General features: G+C 32.2%; 11 protein-coding genes across 11 annotated transcripts, besides 8 other annotated features; 5 read left to right on the forward strand and 6 right to left on the reverse strand.

Moving 5' to 3' along the window:
- Window positions 1-676: part of a mobile genetic element that runs on past the window's edge.
- A 2,531-nt stretch (window positions 677-3,207) lies between these two features.
- Window positions 3,208-7,170: a mobile genetic element.
- TVAGG3_0790660 (uncharacterized protein) lies at window positions 4,541-4,948 on the reverse strand (the record flags this gene model as incomplete). Its single annotated transcript, XM_001304901.1, has 1 exon — window positions 4,541-4,948. One exon carries the CDS (start codon window positions 4,946-4,948, stop codon window positions 4,541-4,543), a length of 408 nt encoding a protein of 135 aa, XP_001304902.1.
- Window positions 4,959-5,111, reverse strand: TVAGG3_0790670 (uncharacterized protein; the record flags this gene model as incomplete). The annotated part of the gene is made up of 1 exon (XM_051246878.1): window positions 4,959-5,111. One exon carries the CDS (start codon window positions 5,109-5,111, stop codon window positions 4,959-4,961), a length of 153 nt encoding a protein of 50 aa, XP_051082353.1.
- TVAGG3_0790680 (uncharacterized protein) lies at window positions 5,360-5,858 on the reverse strand (the record flags this gene model as incomplete). The annotated part of the gene is made up of 1 exon (XM_051246879.1): window positions 5,360-5,858. A coding segment is annotated over one exon (499 nt), but the record flags the coding sequence as incomplete, so codon positions are not given.
- TVAGG3_0790690 (uncharacterized protein) lies at window positions 5,877-6,298 on the forward strand (the record flags this gene model as incomplete). Its single annotated transcript, XM_051246880.1, has 1 exon — window positions 5,877-6,298. A coding segment is annotated over one exon (422 nt), but the record flags the coding sequence as incomplete, so codon positions are not given.
- On the forward strand, window positions 6,306-6,947 carry TVAGG3_0790700 (uncharacterized protein; the record flags this gene model as incomplete). Its single annotated transcript, XM_001301019.1, has 1 exon — window positions 6,306-6,947. The coding sequence occupies one exon, from the start codon at window positions 6,306-6,308 to the stop codon at window positions 6,945-6,947; it is 642 nt and encodes a 213-aa protein (XP_001301020.1).
- Window positions 7,171-8,871: 1,701 nt separating the features above from the next.
- TVAGG3_0790710 (guanylate cyclase protein) lies at window positions 8,872-10,701 on the reverse strand (the record flags this gene model as incomplete). Its single annotated transcript, XM_001301020.1, has 1 exon — window positions 8,872-10,701. The coding sequence occupies one exon, from the start codon at window positions 10,699-10,701 to the stop codon at window positions 8,872-8,874; it is 1,830 nt and encodes a 609-aa protein (XP_001301021.1).
- A 7-nt stretch (window positions 10,702-10,708) lies between these two features.
- On the reverse strand, window positions 10,709-11,551 carry TVAGG3_0790720 (guanylate cyclase protein; the record flags this gene model as incomplete). Its single annotated transcript, XM_001301021.1, has 1 exon — window positions 10,709-11,551. One exon carries the CDS (start codon window positions 11,549-11,551, stop codon window positions 10,709-10,711), a length of 843 nt encoding a protein of 280 aa, XP_001301022.1.
- A 51-nt stretch (window positions 11,552-11,602) lies between these two features.
- TVAGG3_0790730 (guanylate cyclase protein) lies at window positions 11,603-14,252 on the reverse strand (the record flags this gene model as incomplete). The annotated part of the gene is made up of 1 exon (XM_001297638.1): window positions 12,171-14,216. The coding sequence occupies one exon, from the start codon at window positions 14,214-14,216 to the stop codon at window positions 12,171-12,173; it is 2,046 nt and encodes a 681-aa protein (XP_001297639.1).
- A 2,219-nt stretch (window positions 14,253-16,471) lies between these two features.
- Window positions 16,472-16,678: a mobile genetic element.
- Window positions 16,679-17,690: 1,012 nt separating this feature from the next.
- Window positions 17,691-17,908: a mobile genetic element.
- A 481-nt stretch (window positions 17,909-18,389) lies between these two features.
- Window positions 18,390-18,734, forward strand: TVAGG3_0790760 (ROK family; the record flags this gene model as incomplete). Its single annotated transcript, XM_001301023.1, has 1 exon — window positions 18,390-18,734. One exon carries the CDS (start codon window positions 18,390-18,392, stop codon window positions 18,732-18,734), a length of 345 nt encoding a protein of 114 aa, XP_001301024.1.
- Window positions 18,735-19,652: 918 nt separating this feature from the next.
- Window positions 19,653-19,870: a mobile genetic element.
- A 1,012-nt stretch (window positions 19,871-20,882) lies between these two features.
- Window positions 20,883-21,089: a mobile genetic element.
- A 729-nt stretch (window positions 21,090-21,818) lies between these two features.
- Window positions 21,819-21,855: a mobile genetic element.
- Window positions 21,856-22,537: 682 nt separating this feature from the next.
- Window positions 22,538-23,533: a mobile genetic element.
- Window positions 23,534-24,616: 1,083 nt separating this feature from the next.
- TVAGG3_0790810 (protein of unknown function, DUF4106 family) lies at window positions 24,617-24,929 on the forward strand (the record flags this gene model as incomplete). Its single annotated transcript, XM_051246881.1, has 1 exon — window positions 24,617-24,929. A coding segment is annotated over one exon (313 nt), but the record flags the coding sequence as incomplete, so codon positions are not given.
- A 966-nt stretch (window positions 24,930-25,895) lies between these two features.
- Window positions 25,896-26,120, forward strand: TVAGG3_0790820 (protein of unknown function, DUF4106 family; the record flags this gene model as incomplete). Its single annotated transcript, XM_051246882.1, has 1 exon — window positions 25,896-26,120. One exon carries the CDS (start codon window positions 25,896-25,898, stop codon window positions 26,118-26,120), a length of 225 nt encoding a protein of 74 aa, XP_051082357.1.
- Between the last annotated feature and the right edge of the window lie 700 nt (window positions 26,121-26,820).

Below are 26,820 nucleotides of genomic sequence, written 5' to 3' on the forward strand. Positions count from 1 at the left end.
TAGGTTCTGTAGAACTATTAGAACTATGTTACATATGAAGTTAAACCTCAAAGAAGGTGATAAAACACCACCTTTCACTGCAGATACAATGAGACAAATTATTAATGACTACAACACTGAATATCATTCAAGCACACAACAAAAGCCTGATGATTTCACAGAAAAGGATAATGAGGAATATATAAAGAAGCAAAGATTGAAAGAAGAGTATGTCAGAAAAAATAACCTTTATAACTTAAGACCTGGTCAAAAAGTTCAAGTCATAGTTGAACCAAGAACATGGGGTAAAGGTAACCAACAAAGAAGACATCTTGATCCTTCTTATTATACAGTTGATTCAGTTGATACAAGTGCATACTTGTTAAGAGCAAAAGATGGAAGTGTTGCAAGATATCCACGTTATCAGATATGGACAAAAATAGAGCATGGATTAAAGCAAGGAGAAACTTTAGATCAAGGAAGACACGGTGCTGTTAAAAGTATTGATGGTCATGAACTTGTCGGTAATGATGTAAAGTATGATGTTACGTTTGAGAACGAAAATACAGGAAAAGTGACAGGTAGAGGTATGCGTGAAGGTAATCCAAACAGGTTGTCACAAATGGAAGTACAGTATTGGAGGAAAAATATTAATGAAGGTCATGTTAAAGATATGCCTAGTTTTCTTGAGAAGTATCGTGGGTTTCGAGTTTAGCTTGTAAGTCCTTTATTTTTGTTTCATACAATGAGATCTTCCTTCTGATCTGTTCATCATTGAGAGGTTGCTTGACTTTACGGAACTGTACACGTCCGTCTTTCATTGTATGTACATAATATCCATCAGGAACCTTACCATCTTTTATATATTCAGTTAACCACTTTTGTTTAGTTGATGCTTTAATGACTTGACTCATTTCTTACTGGATAAATTTTTATGTTTTTTATCTTTTGACGATTTTTTCTTATCCTTATCTTCTTGCCTTGTCCTTCTTTGATTTATCCTTCTTCTTGTCCTTGTCCTTCTTTGATTTATCCTTCTTCTTGTCCTTGTCCTTCTTGGACTTCTCTGCTGCAGGTGGTGTTGGATTCTGTTTGACTTTAGCACTTGGGTCAGGACCTTGTCTTTGAGACTTAGATATAGATTGTTTAGGAGCTGCTGCTTGTTTAGTTGCTTCAGCTTGTTGTTTAGCTAATTCAGCAGCTTGTTTATCATTCTCTTCTATTTCCTTTGCACCAGTTGCGACTTCATTCTTGAACTTTTGGAGATTCTCAGCAGCATCCATTACCTTATTCGCTCCTTTAAACAATCCATAAAATTTCTGCCATGGTGATACTGAAGGTATATTTCCACCAATTGCTGGAGGAACTGATGCTTCAGGAGTTGGAGATGGTGTTTTGTCTGAATTGAGATGCTTTTCTGCTTCAAGAACTTGTGTAGTATTTTTCTCCAGGTATGCTTTTGCAACCTCCTTAACTTCTGGACGTTCATTATTTACATCCTGTCTTGGTGTTGATGTTTCAGTAGCGTTTTCCTGAGTTACATTAACAACAGGTTGCTCAACTGCTGAAACATTAGCTGCTTCAGTAATGTTATGAGTAGTTGAAACATTTCCTGATATACCTTCTCCTGTTGGAACTCTTGGAGCAATTGTTGTGATGTTCGCCATTGCAGGAGTTGGAGTAGGAGTGTCATCAATCTTTCTGTCAGCTTTCGTCGTTTGCGTTGTAGTATTTGTTGTTTCATTACCATATTTTGATCTTAGTCTGGTAAGCTCTAACTTCATATGTTCTTCAGGATATGCATACTTATTATATTCACCCTTAATATTCTTTTTCCATTCATCGTATTTATCTTCTGCTGATTTCTTAATTGATGCTAGTCCGTTTACAGCCAATTCATCAGTACCGTTATCAGTAGTCTGGTTATATAAAAGATTAGCAGCTGATCTAATTGTGTAATCCGTAAGATTACCAAAACGCTCTATTGTACCTAATGTTGTGTTCTTCAGTTCCTTTCCAATTCCTTGTGCAGCATCTTTGACTAAATCAGCACCCCATGCACCAAATTGTCTCACAGGAGCCGCTATTGATGGTGAAGGAGATGGAGATGGCGATGGAGTTGGTGATGGTGAAGGAGATGGAGATGGTGAAGGAGATGGAGTTGGCGATGGTGTTGCTGCTTTCGCCTTTCTATCAGCTTCTTCCTTAGCCTTTCTATCTGCTTCTTCTTTCGCCTTTCTATCTGCTTCTTCCTTAGCCTTACGAGCTTTTTCTTTCTTCTTAAGTTCCTCTAGTTCTTTACGTTCAGCTTCTTCTTTCGCCTTTCGTTCAGCTTCTTCCTTAGCCTTACGAGCTTTTTCTTTCTTCTTAAGCTCCTCTAGTTCTTTACGTTCAGCTTCTTCTTTCGCCTTTCGTTCAGCTTCTTCCTTAGCCTTACGAGCTTTTTCTTTCTTCTTAAGCTCCTCTAGTTCTTTACGTTCAGCTTCTTCTTTCGCCTTTCGTTCAGCTTCTTCCTTAGCCTTACGAGCTTTTTCTTTCTTCTTAAGCTCCTCTAGTTCTTTACGTTCAGCTTCTTCTTTCGCCTTTCGTTCAGCTTCTTCCTTAGCCTTACGAGCTTTTTCTTCATAATATTTTGTATACTTATCATCAGCCCAATTACCAAGTGATTTGGCACCTGTTAGTATTCCATTTGCGGTTGATGTTGCTGTTCTTCCGAGCCATCCCCCTACCGCTGAAGCACCATTGCCAATAGCACTACCAGCATTTAAAATTCCACGACCAATCCATATCCCTGGTTTTGCCTTTGTATTAAGAGTAAGAAATTCTTCCTTCCTATCTTCAGGTGTAGGATTTGTAACAGTTCTTACAGTATCAACAACAGTGTCAACACTGGTTCCAATAGCACTACCAACAGCTGTTGCACCAGTTAGAATACCATGGGTAACTAAATCAGTAGCTCTTGAGACAACATTATCACTCGAGGCTTTCTCTGCTGGATAGTTTGATCCTTTGTAAGTTCCTGGACCACCTCTATTTGAAGCTTCTCCTTCAACTATTTTCTTCTCTTCTTGTGCTTGTTCTCTGGCAACACTCAATGCACGTTCTTGTCTTTGAATGTTGTCTTTCTTTAACATGTAACCACCAAGTGTCTGTGGTGGTGTGTTTTTATCTAGTGCAGCATCAATTGCAGCCTTTTCTTTTCGCTTTTCTTCGTCTAACCAATTTTGAATAGATTCTGCATCAGTTGGTTCAGCTGGAGTTGGAGACGGTGTTGGAGCTTTAGTTGGTGTTGGAGACGGTGTCGGAGCTTTAGTCGGAGTTGGAGATGGAGTAGGTGCTTTTGTAGGTGTCGGTGATGGAGTTGGAGATGGAGTTGGAGGTACTGTTGGTTCTGGAGTTGGTTCAACAGTCGGTGAAGGTGTTGGCGCCTTTGTGATTCTTGGAGTTGGCTCTGGTGTTCTAATAGGGGAAGCAGTTGGTGTATTAGCTCTTTTAAGAACCTGTGATCTTTCCGCTTGATTTGAATCAGATACTGGGTTAGTTGTACTAGGATGTGATACAGGAGTTATTTTTGGTGTAGGTGTTGGTTTATTTAATGTTATACCATGACTACTCGACATTGGTGGAGGACCTGCGTGAGCAGTTGGTGTCAGAGTTGGCGTTGGAGCTACTGTAGGAGTTGGCGTTGGAGCTACTGTTGGTTCAGGAGTGGGAGTTGGTGTTGGAGCTACTGTAGGAGTAGGTGTAGGAGTTGGTGTTGGAGTCGACATTTGTTTTAACCTCTCATTATACCAATTCTCCAAATAATAAGCCTCACCCATTAAGTTACTCTGTCTTTGTTTTATAGAAAATTCACCTAACAGTAATTCATCATGAATCATTTTCTGCAGCTTTGTCGTGTTTTCTACTTCCTTTATTAGAACGCTCGATGTATTCGCCAATCCTCTATATTCCTTAATCATCTTATCTAGTTTGTTCATATTTGGTACTTCCTTTTTCTTCTCAGCGTTAATCTCATTAGATCGTTTCTCCAATTCTTCAACTACTTTGTAAAGCTTATTTATCTTGACATGTGATTCCTTTACTTCTCCAGTCCTTGGATCCTTAGGTTCCTTGTATTTAGCTAATTTCGTCTCTATATATCTTCGTTTAGCGTCATATCCAGGATCACTGGTTCGTAAAGGATGCGAAGGTGGACGAAAATAAGGTATGTAGAAATCTGGATCATCATTAATAGAAGAACGTGCTTTAAAGTTACGAACCGCGTCTGTAAAAGGGTCTCTACCACGTGCTGTATATGTTGATGTAATCAAAAAGCCTTCTCTTCTCATTGGGAAATTAATACGACCTTTTTGAACATATTCTTTCTCAAAGTATTGCCTAGCATTGTAATCAAAAGCAAGATCATTATATATATCGCGCAAAAAATCAAATGTATGCTGCTTGAACTTTTGATCGCTAATTATGGTACGAATTATCGGACGTTCATTCTCCCATTTCTTAACTCGTTCATCAATGAGTTTCCTCTCTTGTTCACTCATTTAAACCTCATAAAAATATATTATCTGCGTATAGTGCCACTAATAGCATTAATCCATGGCATGTCTGATAGTACACGTACTGACTGAACTAATGGCTTATGATTGTTCCAAATAGCTCCTCCAATGTATGCGTTATACTTATTGTTGTCAATAGTTTGTTGAGGTTGAACTATAGGTGTTTCAACAGGCTTGTCTCTACTGAAGTCACCACCAAGAGCTTTATTGAATGCTTTAAGATTCTTCGTTAATGCATTATCTTCACCTAATGTAGTTTTTGCAATTCTTTCACCAAGACTACCGATAACACCACCGACTTGACCAACTTGAGGGAAAAGTTTGTTAGCAATGTTAAATCCAGCACCTATTACAAGACCAGGATTTTTTTTCACCATACCCCATCCAGCTTTAACATAATCGCCAAAACCCATTTATTTCTTCTTAAAATAATGTCATCTTTTGTTGCTTAACTTCTTTAAAGTCCGTCTTTCCTGCAACTATATGAACTTCCATATATGAACGAGGTGTTGGTAGCTCTTTGTATTTGTTCCATAACTCTTCCCAATCTTCTGTTGCTCCTGACTGTTCAATCATTGACTGAAAGTCTCTCATAGAATAACCTTGAAAGATAACGAAGTCAGTGCATAGTCTCTTAATGTTTAAACATATATGTCTCCATGTTTGACACATGATGACAACAGTATAGTTATAATGTCTGACCTTAGTGATGAAGTTCGCTAATGGTGAACGTGGGTCATTCAATAAGTCATGACCACCATAATCGTCTAACACTAATAGAGAATTACTGGGATACTTTGTGAAAGGATATTTGTTCAACTTCTTTACAACATATATTGCAATCTTCTTATACTCAAACTTTCCATCAGGTTTCCTTAGTTGATGCTTTGTTAAGATGTGTTCCATCTCCTCTGAAATTTTTTCGAACTTACTTTGAACGAACTCAACAATAGCGTAATACTTTGCTTTCATCTTAACGTTCTTCATTAAATAAGGCATAAGTTCTTTATCATCCTTTTTCAGTACTGGTGCTTTAACTTGACTCATAAATGTCTTCGCTGTTTTATCCATTGTTCCTGATGTTGCTGAGATAACTATTGAGTCATAATATGGAGTATTAGTGAAGCGGTCTGTTATCATTATATGACGAATAACACCATATGTCTTACCTGAACCCATCTTACCGCAGTAGAAATAAACACCATTAGTACAAAATGGATAATCATCAGAAAATGGCATAATGAGTGCATTGTTTAGTTCTTTACTATTCTTACGTGCTCCATCATGAAGAATCTTATCTACTTGATTAATAACTTTCTCCATCTTTTAGTTACATATAAAATGTCTAAATATGATGGATTATACTATGAACATGTTATGAATGATGGCACGATAAGTGGTAATACAGTCTCATATAAATTACCGAGAGACTTCATTGAATATCCTGCGTCAAAAGCTCTTGAGATAAGAAAGATAAGTCTTGAGCATCCAGACTTTGAGTTTCTTGCTATTCCATTAGAAATGACAGATTCATCAAAATCAGTGAAAAAAAGGTTTGACATGAGATATTACATAAAACCCAACATGACTACACAGGAGTTGAATGAAGGTCTTATGGAAAAAATGACTGAGGCAAGTAGAGAATTTGTTGATTGTTACTATGATTCAAATGAAAATAAATTGAATGTATTAAGAAAAGGTACATCACCAATCATAACATTACCTTCATACAGTAGTATAGAAAAAAATGCCTTGAATTATAAATATGACATGTCCCTAGGAGATGTGTTGGATTTCATCACTGCGTTATTAGAAACCACTGAAACAGACACAACATCAAGAAAACCAGAGCTTGTTTGGGAAGATGACCATGGTAGAACATTCACGCAAAAAGTAATTCCATCGAAAGCAAAATTTTTAGACTTATGGGAAAAAAAATATATCTCGCGAATGCATGTATATTATAGTTTTACCATAGCAGATTTCACTGACGAAAATGATAAAGATAAAAAAACATATAAGTACTTTGATGAGCTTTTCATAACTATAGCGAATATCAGGTTTATCCTTGAGCGAAAGGGCAAACCAACATATAAATTTGTCGGTTATCAGATAAGAATAAATCCTCTCCTTGAGCCTTTAGTAACGTTGAGTAATATTGCTCATGATAACAAACAATTTATATGTAATGTGAATGAACAGCTTGTGCCACCAAAATTTTACGATATCACTGGTTATAAAGATGCACTCGTGTTTGAGTTTTATAAGCGCTTTTCATTCAAAAGAGTTGAAGAATCAACTGATGGTCAAAAAAAGGAATATTATGTAAAAGAACCATATGAAATTCCTAAAGACTCTAATATAATGGTTGAACTTATATTAGAGTCTGGTACTCAATCTCAACATAAATAGTTTACGTGACAGAATTTTTTTGACACGTAAAGTTTACATTTTAATGGAAGCGAACAACAAAGCTCCTGCTAGTGAATAAAGGTTAGTTTACATATGAACGTTTATTTTTACACATATATGCGTACATATGCGCGCCCGTATGGTGTCAGTTTTCTGTCACTTTTTTCATTGTGTCGGTGACTGTAGCTGTAGGCTACAGGCGACGCACAATGTATACTGTACTAGTTTCAACCTAAAATCGAGGTATCGAGAGTAAATTTTTTCCGAACACTGACAGTGGCTATTATTTAAGTAAAAGATGTATCAATTAACTCTGATGTAACGAGAAATTAGAAAATAAAAAATGATTGGTGTTAATTTGACTCAATGAAATTGATATCATCGACCATTCTTTCAAGTTCAATTACTATATAAACAGAAATTCATTATTATTCAACAACTTTATGTTCTTAAGTGTTTGATCACGATGAGTGCAAAATGCTTCTTTATGCTCAGTTATATCATATGCCAATATATCATGAAACAGCATGAATTTCTTGTGTAATATAAAATATTCCAGTAAAGACAGTCATGTAAGATGTTATAGCTTCATATGATTTTACAGTTTATATATTTTCCAGTCATACGACCGCTATATGCATAGAATTATATAAGAATGCACTTTTAGAATGAGATATGTTTAATTGATGAGTTGAACAGGATTGTTGAAGAAATCATTCTATTGGTACGACCACTTTCTAAATACATCTAAAATTATGCTTAATGATCTTTATTTAATCATAAAATACTATATTTCTTGATTTATTAGAAATCTCAAAATTTATTCACAGATCCTTGGATAAATCAAGTAACAGTTTTTAATTCATAGAACACATAAATTTTTTAGATCCTCATGGCTAAATAATAGTATTTGCAATATCAAATGAATAAAATATTGCTATAATTGAACTTGGACAATAGCATAATAAAAGTTGGCACCCAAAAATAAAATTTAACTAATTATCCACATATATTTTAAATTAAAATTCGATATTTTTCAATCAATCACCATAATCACTGAAATTCATACCTTATACAAGAAAATCGTGTATACCATACATATGTACCTTAAAAATCGTTCAGGGTATTCACAGTAATAAGGTTGGAAGAAATCAAAATCTTGTTCGAAAACTTTACGCAAATTAAAGAATCAAAATTCTTAATTTACATAAACAATATGTTATCAAATATATTTTTATTGAAACAAAATGGAAATAAGCTACTGTGAACAATAATATCAAGTATCAATATGTATTTCATGAGTAGGATCTTTAAAATTTCAGTTTAAGTGGAAAGCACAGGTGTTGATTTATTCAAAATAAGTTGCTTTATGTTTTCCAGTAAATTGAATATTTTCAAACACACATTCTTTTTGATTGCAATATCTTTCATAATATATCTATATTTGGACCAATGCAGTGAAGCTCAAATAGTGATGGCCTGGAATTCTATTGAATGATATATTGAAAATTTCATCATCAGAGAATTTTTAAATTAAACAAGAAAATTTTCAAAGATACATTATAGTAGAATCAAATCCAATTTCAAAATTTCTATGTAATCGTGAATAATTTCATTCGTCTAAATGTCAGCAGCAAATGATTTCTGTTTAAATGTAGGGAGGAAAATAGTTATATCTCATAAAAAACGAAGCAATTGATTTCCAGTAAAACAAATTTCATTTCAGATTTATTTGTGTCTGACAACATTTATTATTCCATCAAAATACTAGTTCTTACCTTAATTACAGTCTAAATAACCAATAATAGCCATATGTTTCCGCTTGAAAACCAAAACAATGAATAATTTTCCAAAAAAATTCTAAAAATTAACGAAAATAAATAGAAAGAACAATATTTATACATAATAATCAAAACAATTACGGTCAATTCAGTTGACCAGAGAACATGTTAATGGCAAATGATTCATTACCATTATTTGCAGAAGGATAACGAACAAAGTAAGTTGTTCTATTTCCTTTTCCTTTCAAGAAGACCTCTCCGCGTTCTTCGAAAACAAGGTCTAAATCCTGGATTAATTCTTTTGTTTCCTTAGAAATCTGGACTTTTCCAGGGATATCAATACTTTGCAATCTTGCAGCGACATTAATTGTGTCTCCAATGATATCGAATGTTGGTTTATCAGTACCTAAGACACCGCCAATCAAAGGACCGCCGCTGTTAACACCAATTCTCACTTCAAGATGAGATTCTAATTTGGCGTTGATTGAATCCATTTCATTTGCAATGTCTAAACAACATCTGACAGCTTGTTCAGCGTGATTTGTTTTCTCATCTGTTTCTGTAATGAACAAACCACTTGCTGCCATATAAACATCACCAATCAATTTGATTTTAGTGATCAATTCATATCCAGAAACAATTCTGTCAAAAGTGGCAAAAACAGTACTCAAATTTGCCATGATTTCTGACGGGGAAAGTGAAGCAGTATAATTTGAGAACTTTACAATGTCAATGAAGAAAACTGTTGCCTGAGGGATTGTGAAAGAAATGTCTTTCTCGCCTCTATTCAATCTGATAACGATATCTTTTGGCAAAATTTGATACAACAATTTTTCTGATTTTTGTTTAGCAATTTCAGCCTGTTCGCGTTGTTTGATTTCTTCTGTTTCATTTGATAAAATGAAAACAATTGAATCAATTGTAGATGAAGTATCAGAATCCTTCATTCCTATCATAGATACCATGAAAGGAACAACTTTTCCTGAGTCATTAATTAACTCAATATGATCTTGCCAAATAGAAGAACCTTGTCCATTCATCATCAATTCGATTTGCGACAAAACTTTTTGTTGAGAACTTGTTGCAAGGAAGTTTTGTATATGTTGACCTAAAACTTGGTCTGGTTTGAAACCTAAGTTATCTGTTAAACTTGGATTAATTATTTCAACAGTTCCATTATGATTAGTAATAATAATTGATTCACTTGCACCATAAACAATTGACTTAGAAATAGACATTCTTTCATTTGATTTTGAACCATTTTCTCTTCTCAAGAAGTCCATTAATTCTTTAGAATCAATGATTGCTTGTGGACTTAAGTGCTGAATTAAAACTAATAATTCAGTATAGTTCTCATTCAAAAGAGATCTGTAACTTAATGATGCAAACAAGAACATAACAATAACAACTAAACCAACAATCAAGTAAGCTAAACAAGCATTACTTTTTGTGTTATAATCATTAATAATAATTTCTTTGAGTTTCTCAGAAACTTGATAAATATTTGGATAAATATGGCTTTCTAACATATGTAACAAGTTCATTGAGAATTCATTGATTAGTTCTCCTTTGTATTTCTTTGGTTGGTTCATTACATCTTTGATTATTTGAATGAACATGTTGATTTGATTGTTCAAACTTGCACATGCATACATATCATGAACGGAATCAGGATTTTGTTCATATATGCATGTTTCATGGATTTGGAATGAATCTAATTCATCATTATATCCAATCATTTTATCTGTTTCATTATTACCATTCATTAATATTCCATTTGTTTCTTGCATTGCAAATAACAAAATATGTGTTCTTTGAACGAGTTCATCATAAGAAATCTGAGTATTTTCTAAAGAACCATTCAACAAAATCATTTGGATAGCGGTATTTCCAAGTTCTGAAGCAATAATCATTCTTGCTGTTGAAATTCCAAACCATTGATAGAATTTAGCAGCATTAGAATTCAATTTCATTGCTGTTTCACACATCAAAACATATAAAACAACTGTTCCTATCATTGTTGCATAACTGATTAATATAACATATAATAATTTTCAAAGATCTTCCTTGTTTGTTTCCACGGAATTTATCTTCACTTGATTCTAATTGTTCATTAAACAAATTTTGCTTTGCTTCTTCTCTTGATTTTTGTGGTAAATTCAATAGAATTTTTAATACTCTATTGATCATTTTAAGATAAGAAGCAACAATAATAGAAATAGGAACAATTACCAAGATTAAGAAAATAACAGATCCACAAATCAACCAAAGTTTGAAGATATGATTGAAATGAATTGTTGATCCAGAAGAAGAACCAATGAATGACATGAATATTCCTTGTGAAATATCCATTGACGCGAAAGTATTCATTTGTACTTGGCAATATGTTGTATCAGTAAATAGATTAGGAATTGTTTCGCCAGCACCATATGTTCCAGCAATTTCTGCTTCTTCAAAATTAAGGAAATATATTAATTGTGATAAAGTTCCATTGACAGCAATAATTGGATAACCTTGATCACAAACAACAATTGGACTTGTTGGTTTCAATAAATCAGCTGCCATTCTATAAATATCTTGTTCTCTTGCCATATTAACTAAAGAATCCAAAACAACTCTCAAGAAAACTCTTGATTTTGTCATTGATGAATAAATTGCTTGTGCAAAAGTTAATGATTGATCAACAATTAAATTAACATTATTAGCATCAATGTGTAAATCTCCTAAAACAGAAGTATCTTCTGTATATCTTCCGGCTGATTTTGCCCATCCAGTTAAGATATAGAAATTGGCAACATTCACAAAGAAATTTGAATATCCCATGTTATTTACATCCCAAAATGCAAATTTTTCCTAAATGTTAGTCACCGTTACGGTTTTTTCTTTGGGGGCGAGCTTGCGAGCCCCAAAAAAAAGAAAAAACCGTAACGGTGAGCTCACATTTCGGCATAGTTTAAGTCTAGGTTTTGCATTTTAAAATGTTTGTTACCTTATCTTCTTTCAAAAAGTGGCAAAATTTGTTTGAAATTTGAAAAAGATATTTTTATTTGCATAAATGACATTCAACTAAGCTGTAGCATGATTCTTTTGCATGCTCTAGTTTTTTTCTCAGTTCAATCTCCTTCCATACTCTTGCTTGTACCAGTAAGATCGCACCAAAATTCTCAAAAATTAAGATCTCCAAATTTTATGTCCAACTCCAATTATCAAACGCCCTCATTAACGCCACTCATAGCCATCTTTCATGCATGAGAAATCGTTATTAGAAGATTTTTTACGGCTAATTATCTGATTCAATTCAGATCAATACTCAAAGCCCATTATTTATTTATAAATCCTTGTTTGTCGCCTATGCGAATAAAAATTCTTTTTATATTTTAAACAATTTTTTTTCACTTTGGAAGGAGAAAGGTGGCTAACATTTTAAAAATGCAAAAACCGACTAGACTATTCTGAAATTCAACGAATTACTTTGTGTGAAATAGAAAGCAATTAATATAACAACACCTATAGAGAATGTCAATAAACTAGAAATAATTACCCACCTAGATTGTGTTGGTGTTGAATCTTTGATGTTTCTATTTAATAAAATTCTGACTTTTGATTGTTTAATAATTCTTCCGCCAACTTGTTCTTCACTTTCATTGTCAACAGATGTTGGCATGAACTCGATACCAGAAGAATTACTTGTCGTCGATGACTTGACGTTGTTCATTGAGTTATCCATGATGTTCTTGTCATCTTTCTTCATACTTGAATCAGAAACCATTTTTCTACCTCTGAAATCAAAAATTTTCTTCTTCAAATATAAAGGGAACTTAGAAACGAAGCTTCTAAATGATACATCAACATTGAAATCCTTTCCATCACATATCATATCACTTTTAAGTGCTTGTAAAATTGCTTCGTCAAAATCACATCTGCATTCAACCAAAAAATTGACGTATTCATTGATAATTCTTGTGTTGTTTGGATTGTGCTTCAAAGTATATTCGAACTGGTTCTGTAATTTTTGTGTAGAATTAACTAATTCACTCAAAAAACTTGATTTAGCACTGGAAAGGTCCCAAAATGAGTTGATTCTGAACTTAATCTGTTCATTAAGGGATTTCAGTCTTGTAAAGATCTCTAATGTGTCTTTTGTGTTAGTAACTAATCTTCTTGTTCTGACCATTGAGATTTGGAAGATCAAGAAACGGTTAATGAACGATAAATTACGTTTTTTGATCAATTTCTTGTACAACATGTTCAATTTTTGTGATTCACAAGGAAGATATGTCATTACTTGTAACATCAAGGATAATATTCCTTCTCCTTCACCTCTTAATATGATGTAGTCTGTCAGGGCACCATCTATGAAGTAATCACACATTTCTGCCATTCCAACAACGATATAACTCATACAATGTGAAGCACTTTTAACAATTCCAAGGGAATCGAAGTATTCTGTCATGTCAGAGATCTCTTCGTTATTTGTTAATTGTTTCTTTTTCTTCGAAACAATTAATTTGAAAACGAATTGACCGACAGGATGTGCAAAAACAGTAATAGCAAGGAAAACAACAATTGTATAGTTATAAATAAGTTTTGGAGCTAAATATAATACGACCAAATTGATGTCTAAGGCTGTTGTGACCATTCCGAACTGGAAACAGATTGGATTTCGCCATAACGCATAGAAAGGAATGAACATAGTTCTATAACACATCCAAAGTGCACATCCTAAGTGGATAATTGGAATGAATAAATAAAATTTTCCATCAAATGCACGGAAAATGGCGCTGAGAATGCATTCGAATGAGGTCATGGAAAACCAAACTATAACGAATGTAGAATCGTAGCATTGGTAGGTTAAATTTGTGAAAATTACCGACCGAGATTTCAAAAGTGTTCCAAGAATGAAGAAGAAGAGAGCTACTATATAGGATATTGATCCAAGAACTATTTCAACAATAAAATCATGGTTATGGGCGACTAATAAGGAGGCAATTCCATATCCTGCTGTATAAGCTGACGGCATGATGAATGCTGGAGCAATAAGGTCAAGGAAGACTACAGATAGATATAAGAACACAGTTGGGATAACAAAATTGTTGTAATAGTAGTAGACCATGAAAATAAGCCACATTATTGCAAAAATCGAGACACCTATACATATGCCTGCATTGATTAATCTAGTTTCACTTGTATTTAATGGATCTTGGAAAGAGACAATCATATTGATCCAGTAATAGATCTTCTTCCAAACGCCTGTAGTTCGTTGGAAAGGCTGAGAAAAGATCCAAAATCCAGAAGTAAGAACTTGGAATGCAAGGAAAATGTCACACAAGGTCGAAAACCAGTTTGGCAAGTGAACTCGTTGCATGATCTGATCATAAAGAGGGAAAAAATGATCAATTAATTTCTTTTTATGTCTAGATGAATTAAGATTGGACTCAGCATTGCTTGGTGAGCTCACTGCTGACTTAGATACGGATAATTCGGCCATTGTAATGAATTAATGAAATCAAAAATTTGAATTCATTTAATTTTGATACAATTCAAAAAATAAAAACAGAATCCCTCCAAATGAAAAATTGATGCAATTTGAATTCAATTCTTTGCCAAAAAGAAATATAATTGCATTTTATATATTAGACAAAAATAATATGGAGTATTACACCTGTGATAACCTTTTAACAATATTCAATATTTGTGAGAATTGAGTGAATAACACTGAAAAGTCACCCCTATTTTATCGAAGTATATATCCAATATTAGCTTTTATTCTGTTTTATTGTTATTTTATTTATTGTAAAAATTTCAAAAAGAGACTAAAAAATATTGGAACTCTGGAGTAAAAACAGATGACAAATAGATTTATACAATTTCTTACCTTATTAATTTTCTATGCATTCAATTTTATCGTATTACAGTATTCTGATTTCAAACTTATTTTAAATTATGAACATACATCTTATGCTGATATAGATTTCTAAATTTTCTTTATGCCCGCGGCTAAATTATCCAATGGACTTGAAATTTTTAAGTTTTATATTGTCAATTAATACTACCATTATATAACAAGTAACATACACTAATCTTGATAAATTTGATGACTGTCCTTTCAAACTTTTGCTACCAAATGAGGTCATTCGAAATTTCTCGGAATTAACTGCACTTCAAAATAAAAATCAGGGATATGAATTTTTTATTGAATCTCAACAGTAAGAAAATAATTGATTTTTTTCATTCAATAATTAATAAGTATAATGACATTCAATTAGCTAGTTATATTATGTTTTCTTTAAATATGGAAAACCAAGATCTGAAAATGCGTAATTGAAACGTGATAACGCTGCTGTTATTTCTTCCTTTAAATATCCAAAAAAAAATCAAACCTATTATGTATCTGGTTTCTAATTTGAATCAAATCATATTTATTTTGCTAAAAAATGAAACATAATTCCGAGAGTCTATTCTAATTTGGATTTGATGATTCAAAATTATAGAGAAGTTGAAATCATACAGAATGTAAACTTATTTATGATGATATGTAGATTATACATAATGAAAATAATTTTTCAATCATTACTTTTTGCAAATAAATGAACAAATGACATAACAAATCTCTTTAAATTCAATTCTTTATCAATTGTAAGACGAGCAAGACTATCAGTGATCAGATCAAGCGAATACAAAATCATGTTTACAACAAATATCGTAGTTTTCCTGGATAAATCTTTATTTATTTGATGAGCGTCTTACTAAAAGCATATATTTATGGACATTACTATAATTTTTAGAATTTTATTCTGTATATAATAGTATGAGAAGACCAATTCATGATAAATTAACAATTAAATTACAATTTATGCAATGTATCAGAAGAAAATCAGTAAATATGACATTCTGAATAAAATCAAAAATTTCCTTCAAGTTACTGTAAAAATTAATGCACTTATGACTAATACACCCGAATAATGTAACAGTTGACGCTTTATTAAGAAGATTTCAATCCTAGATAATAGGAACATGAAGTGATAAAAATAAATGATCGAGATTGAATAAATGCAAAGAAAATATGAAATTAAAAAATAATATAATATATTATAAATTATTATTAATCATTATTTCGAACAAAAATTCAAAACAAATTGAAGCGTGACGAATTTCGGTTGTTTTCAAAATTTGAGCGAACCCATTGTTTTTTCTTGTTAATAATTGACAATCTATTCCAAAATGGATAAATCATATTTAGCCATTACTCGTTATGTTTTCCAATAAAATATTCTTATAAAAAAAGTTCAATTATAATCTATTCCATCTCTATTATAGATATGAAATATTAAACACAAATCTTTATATTAAAGGCCATTTTTTTGTGGGCTGACAAGCCACTTTACTTTTAAAAAAGTTGAGAGAAATTTCTTATGAGAGAAAATTCGTATTTAGTAATAGAAACCTAAATCAAATAAATTTTTAATAATCTCAGACGAATGTAACCCATCTAAACATTTTTGTTAGTTCTCAAATTGTTTTTTTATAAAATACATATCCAAATCATATAAATAATTAAAACATCCAGTAATCTAAAGATTTTCATTTGAAAGGATATCGTTTCATATCAACATGACTTAATTTTTCTGCAATGTTATCATCAGTTGCAAGATCATTCGGTAAGAAGTACGCCTGCGGTATCGAACTCAGTGGACAATCAGCTGCATTTGCAATTACTGAAAAATTAGGCACATTCCTCGAGAGGTTATCGATTTTGTAATTTAATCGTCGTCGTTATCGATTTTGTAATTTAATCGTTATCGTCTTTTTCTAAACGTGCATTTTTACATTAAAAGCAATGCAACTCCAAAATTAATTGGTATTTAGACTTTAATTAGGTGCAGACAAACGAAATGCAGTCCAAATATTTTGGTGATATATGAATTACATAAATTTAGGGAAATTGAAATTATATCTTTTTAAATTTTTAGGAAAACAGATTTATAGAATTGTTTAAGTCATCAAAATAATGCAGACTTAGGTCAAATTTTCCAAATTTAATCATTTGCAAGACTTTCAAGCGACTTCAAAATGTCGAAATATAAGTCCAAAAATAAAATTACGATTACAGTCTATCCTTAATTATTATCACGCTAATTATTGAGTGACCCATGCGTTCGTATGTATGTAATACCTTTTAAAAAGGAGATGAGAGAGATAAACTACATTTACAATTTAAATCTGATGTATTTACTTGTTACATTTACAAATGTAAATGTTTCTCGTAATGTTTACATTTTGTAAGTATAACGAATAAAAATGACGCACTTTTTTTACAAAGTCAAATTATGCGATACAACTTTACTTGTTACATTTACAAATGTAAATGTTTCTCGTAATGTTTACATTTTGTAAGTATAACGAATAAAAATGACGCACTTTTTTTACAAAGTCAAATTATTGTTCGATTTTTGCAGCTTGTAAACGATTGAATAAAGATTTGTATTATTTTATTTATTTTTAAGAACATGTTTAAGAACCCTCATTATCTCCACGAATATTGCATATTTTTCTATTCTAAGACCACCAAAATTACGTTTTAATATAGAAAATAACATATTTATGTGATGCTAAAGTCGAAGTCCTTAAATATTTTTGAAATATTTACAAAATATGCTCTTTCTATCATCGATACTTTAATACAGAGCAAATTTAGTAAATGTCATCACATTATTTTTTCATAAATCGTTTTCGAACTTTTGAAATATTTATTTTAAACCAGTTTTCTACATTTAATATGTGAATTATATCAAAAGTAGATGGGCGATACTTGTAAATCTATTTAAACTATTAGTTTGCTATTATTGAAGAACTTTATAATTTTTTTTTCTTATGTATGGAATTAAAGATAATTTTGCCGATTCCAACTGGTTTTTCTATATGAGTTAAATATGCCAAGTGAAATTGGACTTGCCAATATTGTAAATTGAAGTATGGACTATATATCGATTTTCATTGATTGATGAATAACTCGGAGTAATGTAATTGTTGATAATGAAAAATAGTTTTCAATTGCTGGTAAGGGCCAATGTATGTTCAATAGCTCCGAAAGCAAAAAATGCACGTTTAGAAAAAGACGATAACGATTAAATTACAAAATCGATAACGACGACGATTAAATTACAAAATCAATAATGACCCCACATTCCTCTACAAGAAGAAAGGAATCAAGACATGTGAACCAGCTACACCAGATTAAGTTGTTGAAGCAATCATCAAGTCAATCAAGGAGTCCGACTACGAAGTTGATAGAATCGGTATCGCTTCTTTCGGCCCATTAGATATCTATAAAGGCTCTATTGGCAATATACCAAAGCCAAAGTGGGGCAACTACCCAATTGTTGCTTCAATCCAAAAGGCATTCCCAGATGCTAACGTTGTCCTTGAGACAGATGTTAATGCTCCTGCTTACTCCGAATATCTTCGCTTAAAGGAGACAGACAACACAATCAAGTCAGTTGGCTACATCACAATCGGAACTGGCGTCGGTGTTGGCGTTTTCTGCGATGGCAAGCCACTCCATGGCCGCATGCACCCAGAAGGTGGCCACCTTAAGCCATTCCACCACCCAGATGATGACTTTAAGGGTACCTGCCCATTCCACGGTGATTGCATTGAAGGAATGATCTCTGCTCCAGCTCTTGCTAAGAGATATGGCTGCCAGATGAGCGAACTCGCCAAGATCCCTAATGAGGACAAGATCTGGACATACTCCTGCGAGTATGCTGCTCAAATCACATCCAGCGTTTCTCTTTGCTACTCTCTTGATGCATTCATCATCGGTGGTGGCATCGTTTCTGCAAAGGGAAGAGAATTCTTACTCAAGAATATCCAGAAGCGTACTAGAGAACTCCTCAACGGCTACATCAAGACACCAAGAATTGAGAAATCAATCTATGGCGCAGATTCCGGTTTAATTGGCGCTACAGCTGTTGCCCTCTATCCAGAAGCTTTCCAGGTCAAATAAATTGACTTGAGGTTTTTGAAATATAATATCTGTACTATCAGTAAACTTTAGCTTTTAACTTTTGTCAATAATCTTTCTTTTTCGATATGGAGATTCATGATTTATCAAAAATATCAACTATATTTCGGAAAATCAAAACCTTCAATTTCAATCTTTGCAATATTCGTTCAATGATAGAATACTAGAATGCAACCATGCATGGAAACAACAACTTAGACTTCAGCTGATGTACGAACACGGATTTCACAAGAATTCTCTATTCGTTCATAACTCTTTACACCACTTACTTATAATTTGAACCATTTGCTGTTTTTCTTTACGAAAGATCATATTAAAGAGTCAGATAGTAATAATTTCAGATACTAGCAATCTTTTATTTTGCTATTAATGTGAAAATTGAAAACAATGATACATTGCAATAGTTTTCCTGATATGGCAAAGATCAGCGAATATAATTTTAATGTGGAGCTTTTTTTGAAAAAAACAATTGATTCAAAATTCAGATTAAATGTTTTCTAATGATGTTTTCCACACGAGTTAATCTTAGAATCGAATATCATATGATTAAAAGAGAAATACATTTGTATGTCATTTCACGATTTTCCGTTTTTTGAGAATCAAATAAAATCTAGCTTGCTGTTGTCTTACACATCATTATCTCAAGCTTTTAAGAGAGTCAACATTTTTTCATTTTTTGAGAGCCATTCAATTCATAGATGTGAATTCAGTGAAAATAGCCAAAATATAGAATGCATTTCACATATATATGCAATTACAAATGAAAAACAAGAAAATTGTGGAGAAATAGATTTCAATTTTTTTACAAAAAATAAAACAAATTACGGAATTGAGCTCCCAAAGAAATCTTCACTTGAATCAAACAAGTTTTCAAATTGCTCGATGAAGTTATCAATAACGGGGTCATTATTGATTTTGTAATTTAATCGTCGTCGTTATCGATTTTGTAATTTAATCGTTATCGTCTTTTTCTAAACGTGCATTTTTTGCTTTCGGAGCTATTGAACATACATTGGCCCTTACCAGCAATTGAAAACTATTTTTCATTATCAACAATTACATTACTCCGAGTTATTCATCAATCAATGAAAATCGATATATAGTCCATACTTCAATTTACAATATTGGCAAGTCCAATTTCACTTGGCATATTTAACTCATATAGAAAAACCAGTTGGAATCGGCAAAATTATCTTTAATTCCATACATAAGAAAAAAAAATTATAAAGTTCTTCAATAATAGCAAACTAATAGTTTAAATAGATTTACAAGTATCGCCCATCTACTTTTGATATAATTCACATATTAAATGTAGAAAACTGGTTTAAAATAAATATTTCAAAAGTTCGAAAACGATTTATGAAAAAATAATGTGATGACATTTACTAAATTTGCTCTGTATTAAAGTATCGATGATAGAAAGAGCATATTTTGTAAATATTTCAAAAATATTTAAGGACTTCGACTTTAGCATCACATAAATATGTTATTTTCTATATTAAAACGTAATTTTGGTGGTCTTAGAATAGAAAAATATGCAATATTCGTGGAGATAATGAGGGTTCTTAAACATGTTCTTAAAAATAAATAAAATAATACAAATCTTTATTCAATCGTTTACAAGCTGCAAAAATCGAACAATAATTTGACTTTGTAAAAAAAGTGCGTCATTTTTATTCGTTATACTTACAAAATGTAAACATTACGAGAAACATTTACATTTGTAAATGTAACAAGTAAAGTTGTATCGCATAATTTGACTTTGTAAAAAAAGTGCGTCATTTTTATTCGTTATACTTACAAAATGTAAACATTACGAGAAACATTTACATTTGTAAATGTAACAAGTAAATACATCAGATTTAAATTGTAAATGTAGTTTATCTCTCTCATCTCCTTTTTAAAAGGTATTACATACATACGAACGCATGGGTCACTCAATAATTAGCGTGATAATAATTAAGGATAGACTGTAATCGTAATTTTATTTTTGGACTTATATTTCGACATTTTGAAGTCGCTTGAAAGTCTTGCAAATGATTAAATTTGGAAAATTTGACCTAAGTCTGCATTATTTTGATGACTTAAACAATTCTATAAATCTGTTTTCCTAAAAATTTAAAAAGATATAATTTCAATTTCCCTAAATTTATGTAATTCATATATCACCAAAATATTTGGACTGCATTTCGTTTGTCTGCACCTAATTAAAGTCTAAATACCAATTAATTTTGGAGTTGCATTGCTTTTAATGTAAAAATGCACGTTTAGAAAAAGACGATAACGATTAAATTACAAAATCGATAACGACGACGATTAAATTACAAAATCGATAACCTCTCTCAATAACGGCTATCTCACGTTCTTGATTTTTCTTCTCCTGAGTTTTCTCTTTCTTGAGAGTTTGTAGATTTTTGCCATGTCTTTTTAGTAGTTTGAATCTCGCTTTAATTGCAACATCAGATCTTCCTGTCATCATTTCCGAGATTTTAATCCAACGACAACCTAGCTTTTTGTACAAACTAAGAAGTTGGATGTCTTCATCGAGTGTAAACGGACTTGATTTCAGATGCGGAGCTAGATATTTCTCGTATCTGTCTTTGCATTGTCTTGCTGATTTGTTAAACATCTTATCCGATATTAAGTTCCAGTCTTTGCCATATTCATTGACAAAGTTTTTCAGCTTAATATCATCTGACTCTGAGAATTTGTTCTTCGTTACTAATCTGTTGGGCGATATCATCAAAAAAAATGTTTTGAATTGACATATAATTAAATTGAGTAAGACTATTGATAGCAATTTCAAATTTTTTTACTTTTGAATTAAAATTAAAAATTGAAGAATCAATTCCAGGAGTAGTTAAATGCAATATTGTATTCTATATGTAAAATAAAATTGCCTCAAAAATTTGAAGTGCAATTCAAAAATTTGAAACTTCAATAAAGATGAATTGAACAATAAAGCATGCCACATAATATTGAATAATTTCAGAAATTTCTCAATATGAAATTTATTTGATATTTTTCTGACAGCAAATGTTCACAGGTTTATTATCATCTTTATTGTAATAAACAGAAATTCATCAAAAGTGACAGCTCTCAATTTTTTGACATTTGTAAATTCTAAATTGAATGAGAAAAATGAAATAATACTAAGCATAATACAATATTCTAGATTTAATTATAATTAGGAAAAGTTAGTTTTGAGAGTACTTTTCATAGGCATATAGAATGAAATCTTCTGAAAAATAATATCACATAAACTCATATTATTTTCTAATATATAACTATTTTATATAAAAATCAAATTCAATGATCTTAAAAGCGAAGGATAAACCTCAAAATTTACGAATATAATGAGTGGGAATATAATGCTTATCTATCATAAAACCATATGAAATATTAATTTTTGCTTTACGCCTAATTTTTGACGACAATTAGCAAAAAATGTTAAATGTTAACACTCAGTCCATTTGAATATGAAAAATAAAATTGACTTTGATTAAATGTTTTTATTTATCATGCAATTCTTCTTGCGACCAAAGATTTGAATAAAAGTTCAAAAAATAAGATAGCTTAAAAAATAATATACGGTAGTGTTTACTAATAGATGAATAGTATATAAATTCTATTAAAATGGATTTGATCCAAAAAAATATATAAAATTTGATCATAAATAAAATCGTTTTAAATTACTTCTTCATTTAAATTATAACAATTATTTTTGTTTTTATTTATCATCCACATTCAAATTTGAATCTTATCACAAAAGAAGGACCACTTTTATGACTACTGCCAAATCTATAAGCAGAGAATGGCTATTTGAAGCTAAAAGAAGAATAGAAGAAGGTGAATCTTACAAAAGTGTGGGAAAGGAAGTTGAATTGGAAAATGGTAAAATTAAATTGAATGTTGCCGAAAATACAATAAGAAGAGCATTTCAACTTCAAGAAATCGAATTACCAAAAGTTAGTCGCGGCAGAAAACCAAATCCACCAACATTTGAGCAAAAACAATTAATTAATTCTTGTGTTTCACAATATAAAGGAGGAATTTCAAAAACTTATTTATTGATTAAAAGGTTTCAAAATATTGCTCAAAATCCCGATTGTGAGAAAGAAAAAGAAGAAATTGCAAAAGAATTTGAAAATATAGAAGATTTGACAAAAGATCAAATTTTTGACAATTTACAAAAAATAAAGCATCATCAAGTGGAAAAATTTATGATGGAATCAGGTTTATCTTCAAAAAGAGATTACAAACCAGCAGATCCACCTACCAAATATCGTGCCATATCAAAGAATTTGATGTGGCACTGCGATATTCATTACCTTCACGGTAATGTTTCTTTTCCATTTTTTGCCATATTGGATGATATGACACGTAAAGTTCTCAAAACTAAATTATTGAAAAACAAGTCTTCCAACTCAACAGCGAAGGCTTTAAGAAAACTTTTAGAGGAGTTTATTCCTTACTGCATCTGGACCGATAACGGCGGTGAAAACCGCGGTGAATTCGGCCAGGTTATGCAGGAAAACGGAATAGTTTGGAAGCACACCTTGCCGTATATGCCAAGACAGAACGGCAAGGTGGAGCGCCTGTGGCCAAGCTTAGAAAAGTTTTTGCCAGACGAGTTGGATGATATTCAACAAATCAAGGACTCAGTTCAGCAGTTCATTGAAAAATACAACAATACACCACATTTATCTCTCGATATTAATCCAAAAACGAATAGTAATTACACTCCTAACGAATTATTCGAAGTTTCAAAATTTTGGTACAGCCAGAAATGCAAAAATGGGAGTTATATATCAAAGACGAAGGGGTCTTAGCAAAATTTGAATAATTACATCAGTTTAAATGACTACTAAACAATTTTATTTATGATCAAATTTTATATATTTTTTTGGATCAAATCCATTTTAATAGAATTTATATACTATTCATCTATTAGTAAACACTACCGTATATTATTTTTTAAGCTATCTTATTTTTTGAACATTTATTCAAATCTTTGGTCGCAAGAAGAATTGCATGATAAATAAAAACATTTAATCAAAGTCAATTTTATTTTTCATATTCAAATGGACTGAGTGTTAACATTTAACATTTTTTGCTAATTGTCGTCAAAAATTAGGCGTAAAGCAAAAATTAATATTTCATATGGTTTTATGATAGATAAGCATTATATTCCCACTCATTATATTCGTAAATTTTGAGGTTTATCCTTCGCTTTTAAGATCATTGAATTTGATTTTTATATAAAATAGTTATATATTAGAAAATAATATGAGTTTATGAAAAAAAAAAAAAAAAGGTAGTGGGGCTTCCAGGCACTTCGTGCCTTCTAGCCCTGATGATGTTTAGTAATAAATGAAGTTTTTATTCGGAAAATTGTTAGTCTTCTGGGTCGAAAACATTATATAATGTGTCGCTTTTCACAAATTATATATGTTTTCATGTTTTGTCAAGACTTCTTCGTAATGAGTGTAAATGACCAAAAATATAATTTAGGGTAGAAGGTTAGATCTAACCTCTTTTCTAACCTCTTTTCTACCCTCTTGAATTTGTCATGATTTCTTCGTAAATGTTTTGTCAAACATGAACGTACATGTTTTGTCAAGACTTCTTCATCGTAATGAGTGTAAAGGACCCAAAAATAAAGTTTAGGTGAAGAGGTGAGATCTCACCTGTTTTCTCACCTCTTTTCTCACCTCTTGAATTTTCATGATTTCTTCGTCATAGGCACGGAGATAGGACGGTTATTTTACAAAACTGACAACACTTTGACCGAGTAGTTTTTTGTGCTGAACAAATAGTGTCATATAAACATCTGTCAAAAACCGTTTTTTACTTCACTTAAAATGCCACGTAAGCTACGTAAGAATATACGTAAGAGGAAGAGAGCATTGAAACATCCAATAGTAAAACTGACACCACAACAACAGTTGCAACAACAAATTATGAATGACCCCACTATGTTGCAACAAATGTCAAGCAACCCTATGCTTTTAAACCGAGTTATTGGTGCACAGAGTGGAGGTTTAAGAGCGGCACTTTTAGCGAAAATGGCAGGCTATGGTGGAGCTGCAGACGGAACAGCTTATAACCCTCAAAGTCAAATGAATTTGAGTTCACTCAAAAATCAAATAACAGATGTCAAAAAGTCAAACATAGACATACAGAAACAAATAAGTGAAAACGAAAAGAAACTAGAATATGACAGACACACAAAGAAACTCAATGAGTTAAACGTAGAGAAAAAGAAGAAAGAAGAACAACTGAAAGAACTAAGTACAGAGGAATATGCGAAAAAAGTGTCAGAAAAAGCAGCAGAAGTAGCAAAAATGGAACAAGATGTTATAAATTTGAAAAACCATACTACTCAATATAAAGTACTGAAAGATGAAGAGATAAAACAAAAAGCCCTGAAGACATATATGGATAGCGATGAGTATAAAAAAGAAGTTGAAGCAAATGTAAAGGCAGAAAAACTTTTACAGTTGCAAAACCAAACCGTACAGTATGAAAACTTAGCACAAGAAAGTAAAAATAACGACGCAGCCATGCAAAAGGCAATGAAAAGCGCAGAATATATAAAAGCTAATAATGACTGGTTAGATGCCCAAGCCAACGCCAAAGCAGCCCAACTTATAGGGTCAATAAGGACAAAAATACAAGCGGATGAAGACAGTTCAAATGAAGCTTTAATGAATGCTGACTTTAAGAACGCCTTCGAAGCTCTTCATAGTAAGGTGAAACTAGTGAACGACTTCTCATCTGGAAAGAAACTGAAGTCTGAAGGTTTCGACAAAGAGTTAAGAGAAGTAGCACAAAATATGACGAAAATAACAGATGCAGCAACGAGACAGGCAGTTCAAAGTGCCTATGACGCCGTTAGAGCAACTGTTGTGAAAAGTCAAGAAAAAGAGTTACAACAGACCAAAACAGACCTAGTAAATGCTTTCTTAAGAACGAAAAGTCAGGTAGGACATTATGCTGCAGATGGAACATATGTGCCAGCTGGTGGAACTTATATACCAGCTGGTGGAACTTATATACTAGCTAGTGGAACTTATATACCACCAAACCCTCCAAGAGAAGCACCTGCACCAGGACTACCTAAAACATTTACATCGTCACATGGACACAGACACAGGCATGCACCAAAACCAACACAACAACCAACAGTTCAAAATCCAGCACAACAACCAACAGTTCAAAACACTGCACCACAACCAAAACCAGCACAACAACCACCTCCACAACCAGCACAGCAACCAACAGTTCAAAACCCTGCACAACAACAACCACAAACAGAGCAAGGACATAAAAGAAGTAGAGAACAAGGAAACCAAGAATTCTTAAAAATGCTTAAGGAAAATTATGGTTACCCAGATACTCTTGACTTTAGTGACAGATATAAAGAAGCTATTAGAAAGTTCAAGGAAGGAAATACTGACCCGAACCTATTTAGCTTTATGGTTCAGCACCAAATGGGATATAATTTCAAACCTGGAAAATACAAGCTCGCTAAGGGATATGATTTAATAGCATATCATCCAAATGACATGGATGAATTTACTCCAAGATATTTGGTGTCAGAGCTAAATGATAATTCAACTCTCTTCATGAAACGCGTAAAAAATAGAGACGGAACGAAAGAAGAAAGGTTTATGAGTCCGGATGACTTAGATAGGGAACTTGTTAAAAACGGTCTCGGAATATATGAAATGCCAGCAGATGAGGTACAAGAAACTCAACAGGAAGAAGTTCAGATACAACCAGACATGGAAGAAATAGTTCAGCAACAACAGCTAGAAGAGCCTGAAGGAAACGAACAAGTCCCTCCTTTGGAAACTAACTTCACAGAACTAGATGAAGATTTGGAACAGCCGAAAAATCTTGACCCTCAACAAGTGTATGCGGGGAATATGGAATCTTTCCAAGAGTCTAAGAAAAATTCGGCTGACATAGTAGAAGAATATCGAAAAATGTTCGCCGACATACAAAAGACTCCAACATCAGATGAAAATATTCAGCATAGAATGGAAGAACTGAAAGAAAG

The sequence above is a fragment of the Trichomonas vaginalis genome, chromosome VI, assembly GCF_026262505.1.
Source record: "Trichomonas vaginalis G3 chromosome VI, whole genome shotgun sequence".
Lineage (NCBI taxonomy): Eukaryota > Parabasalia > Trichomonadida > Trichomonadidae > Trichomonas > Trichomonas vaginalis.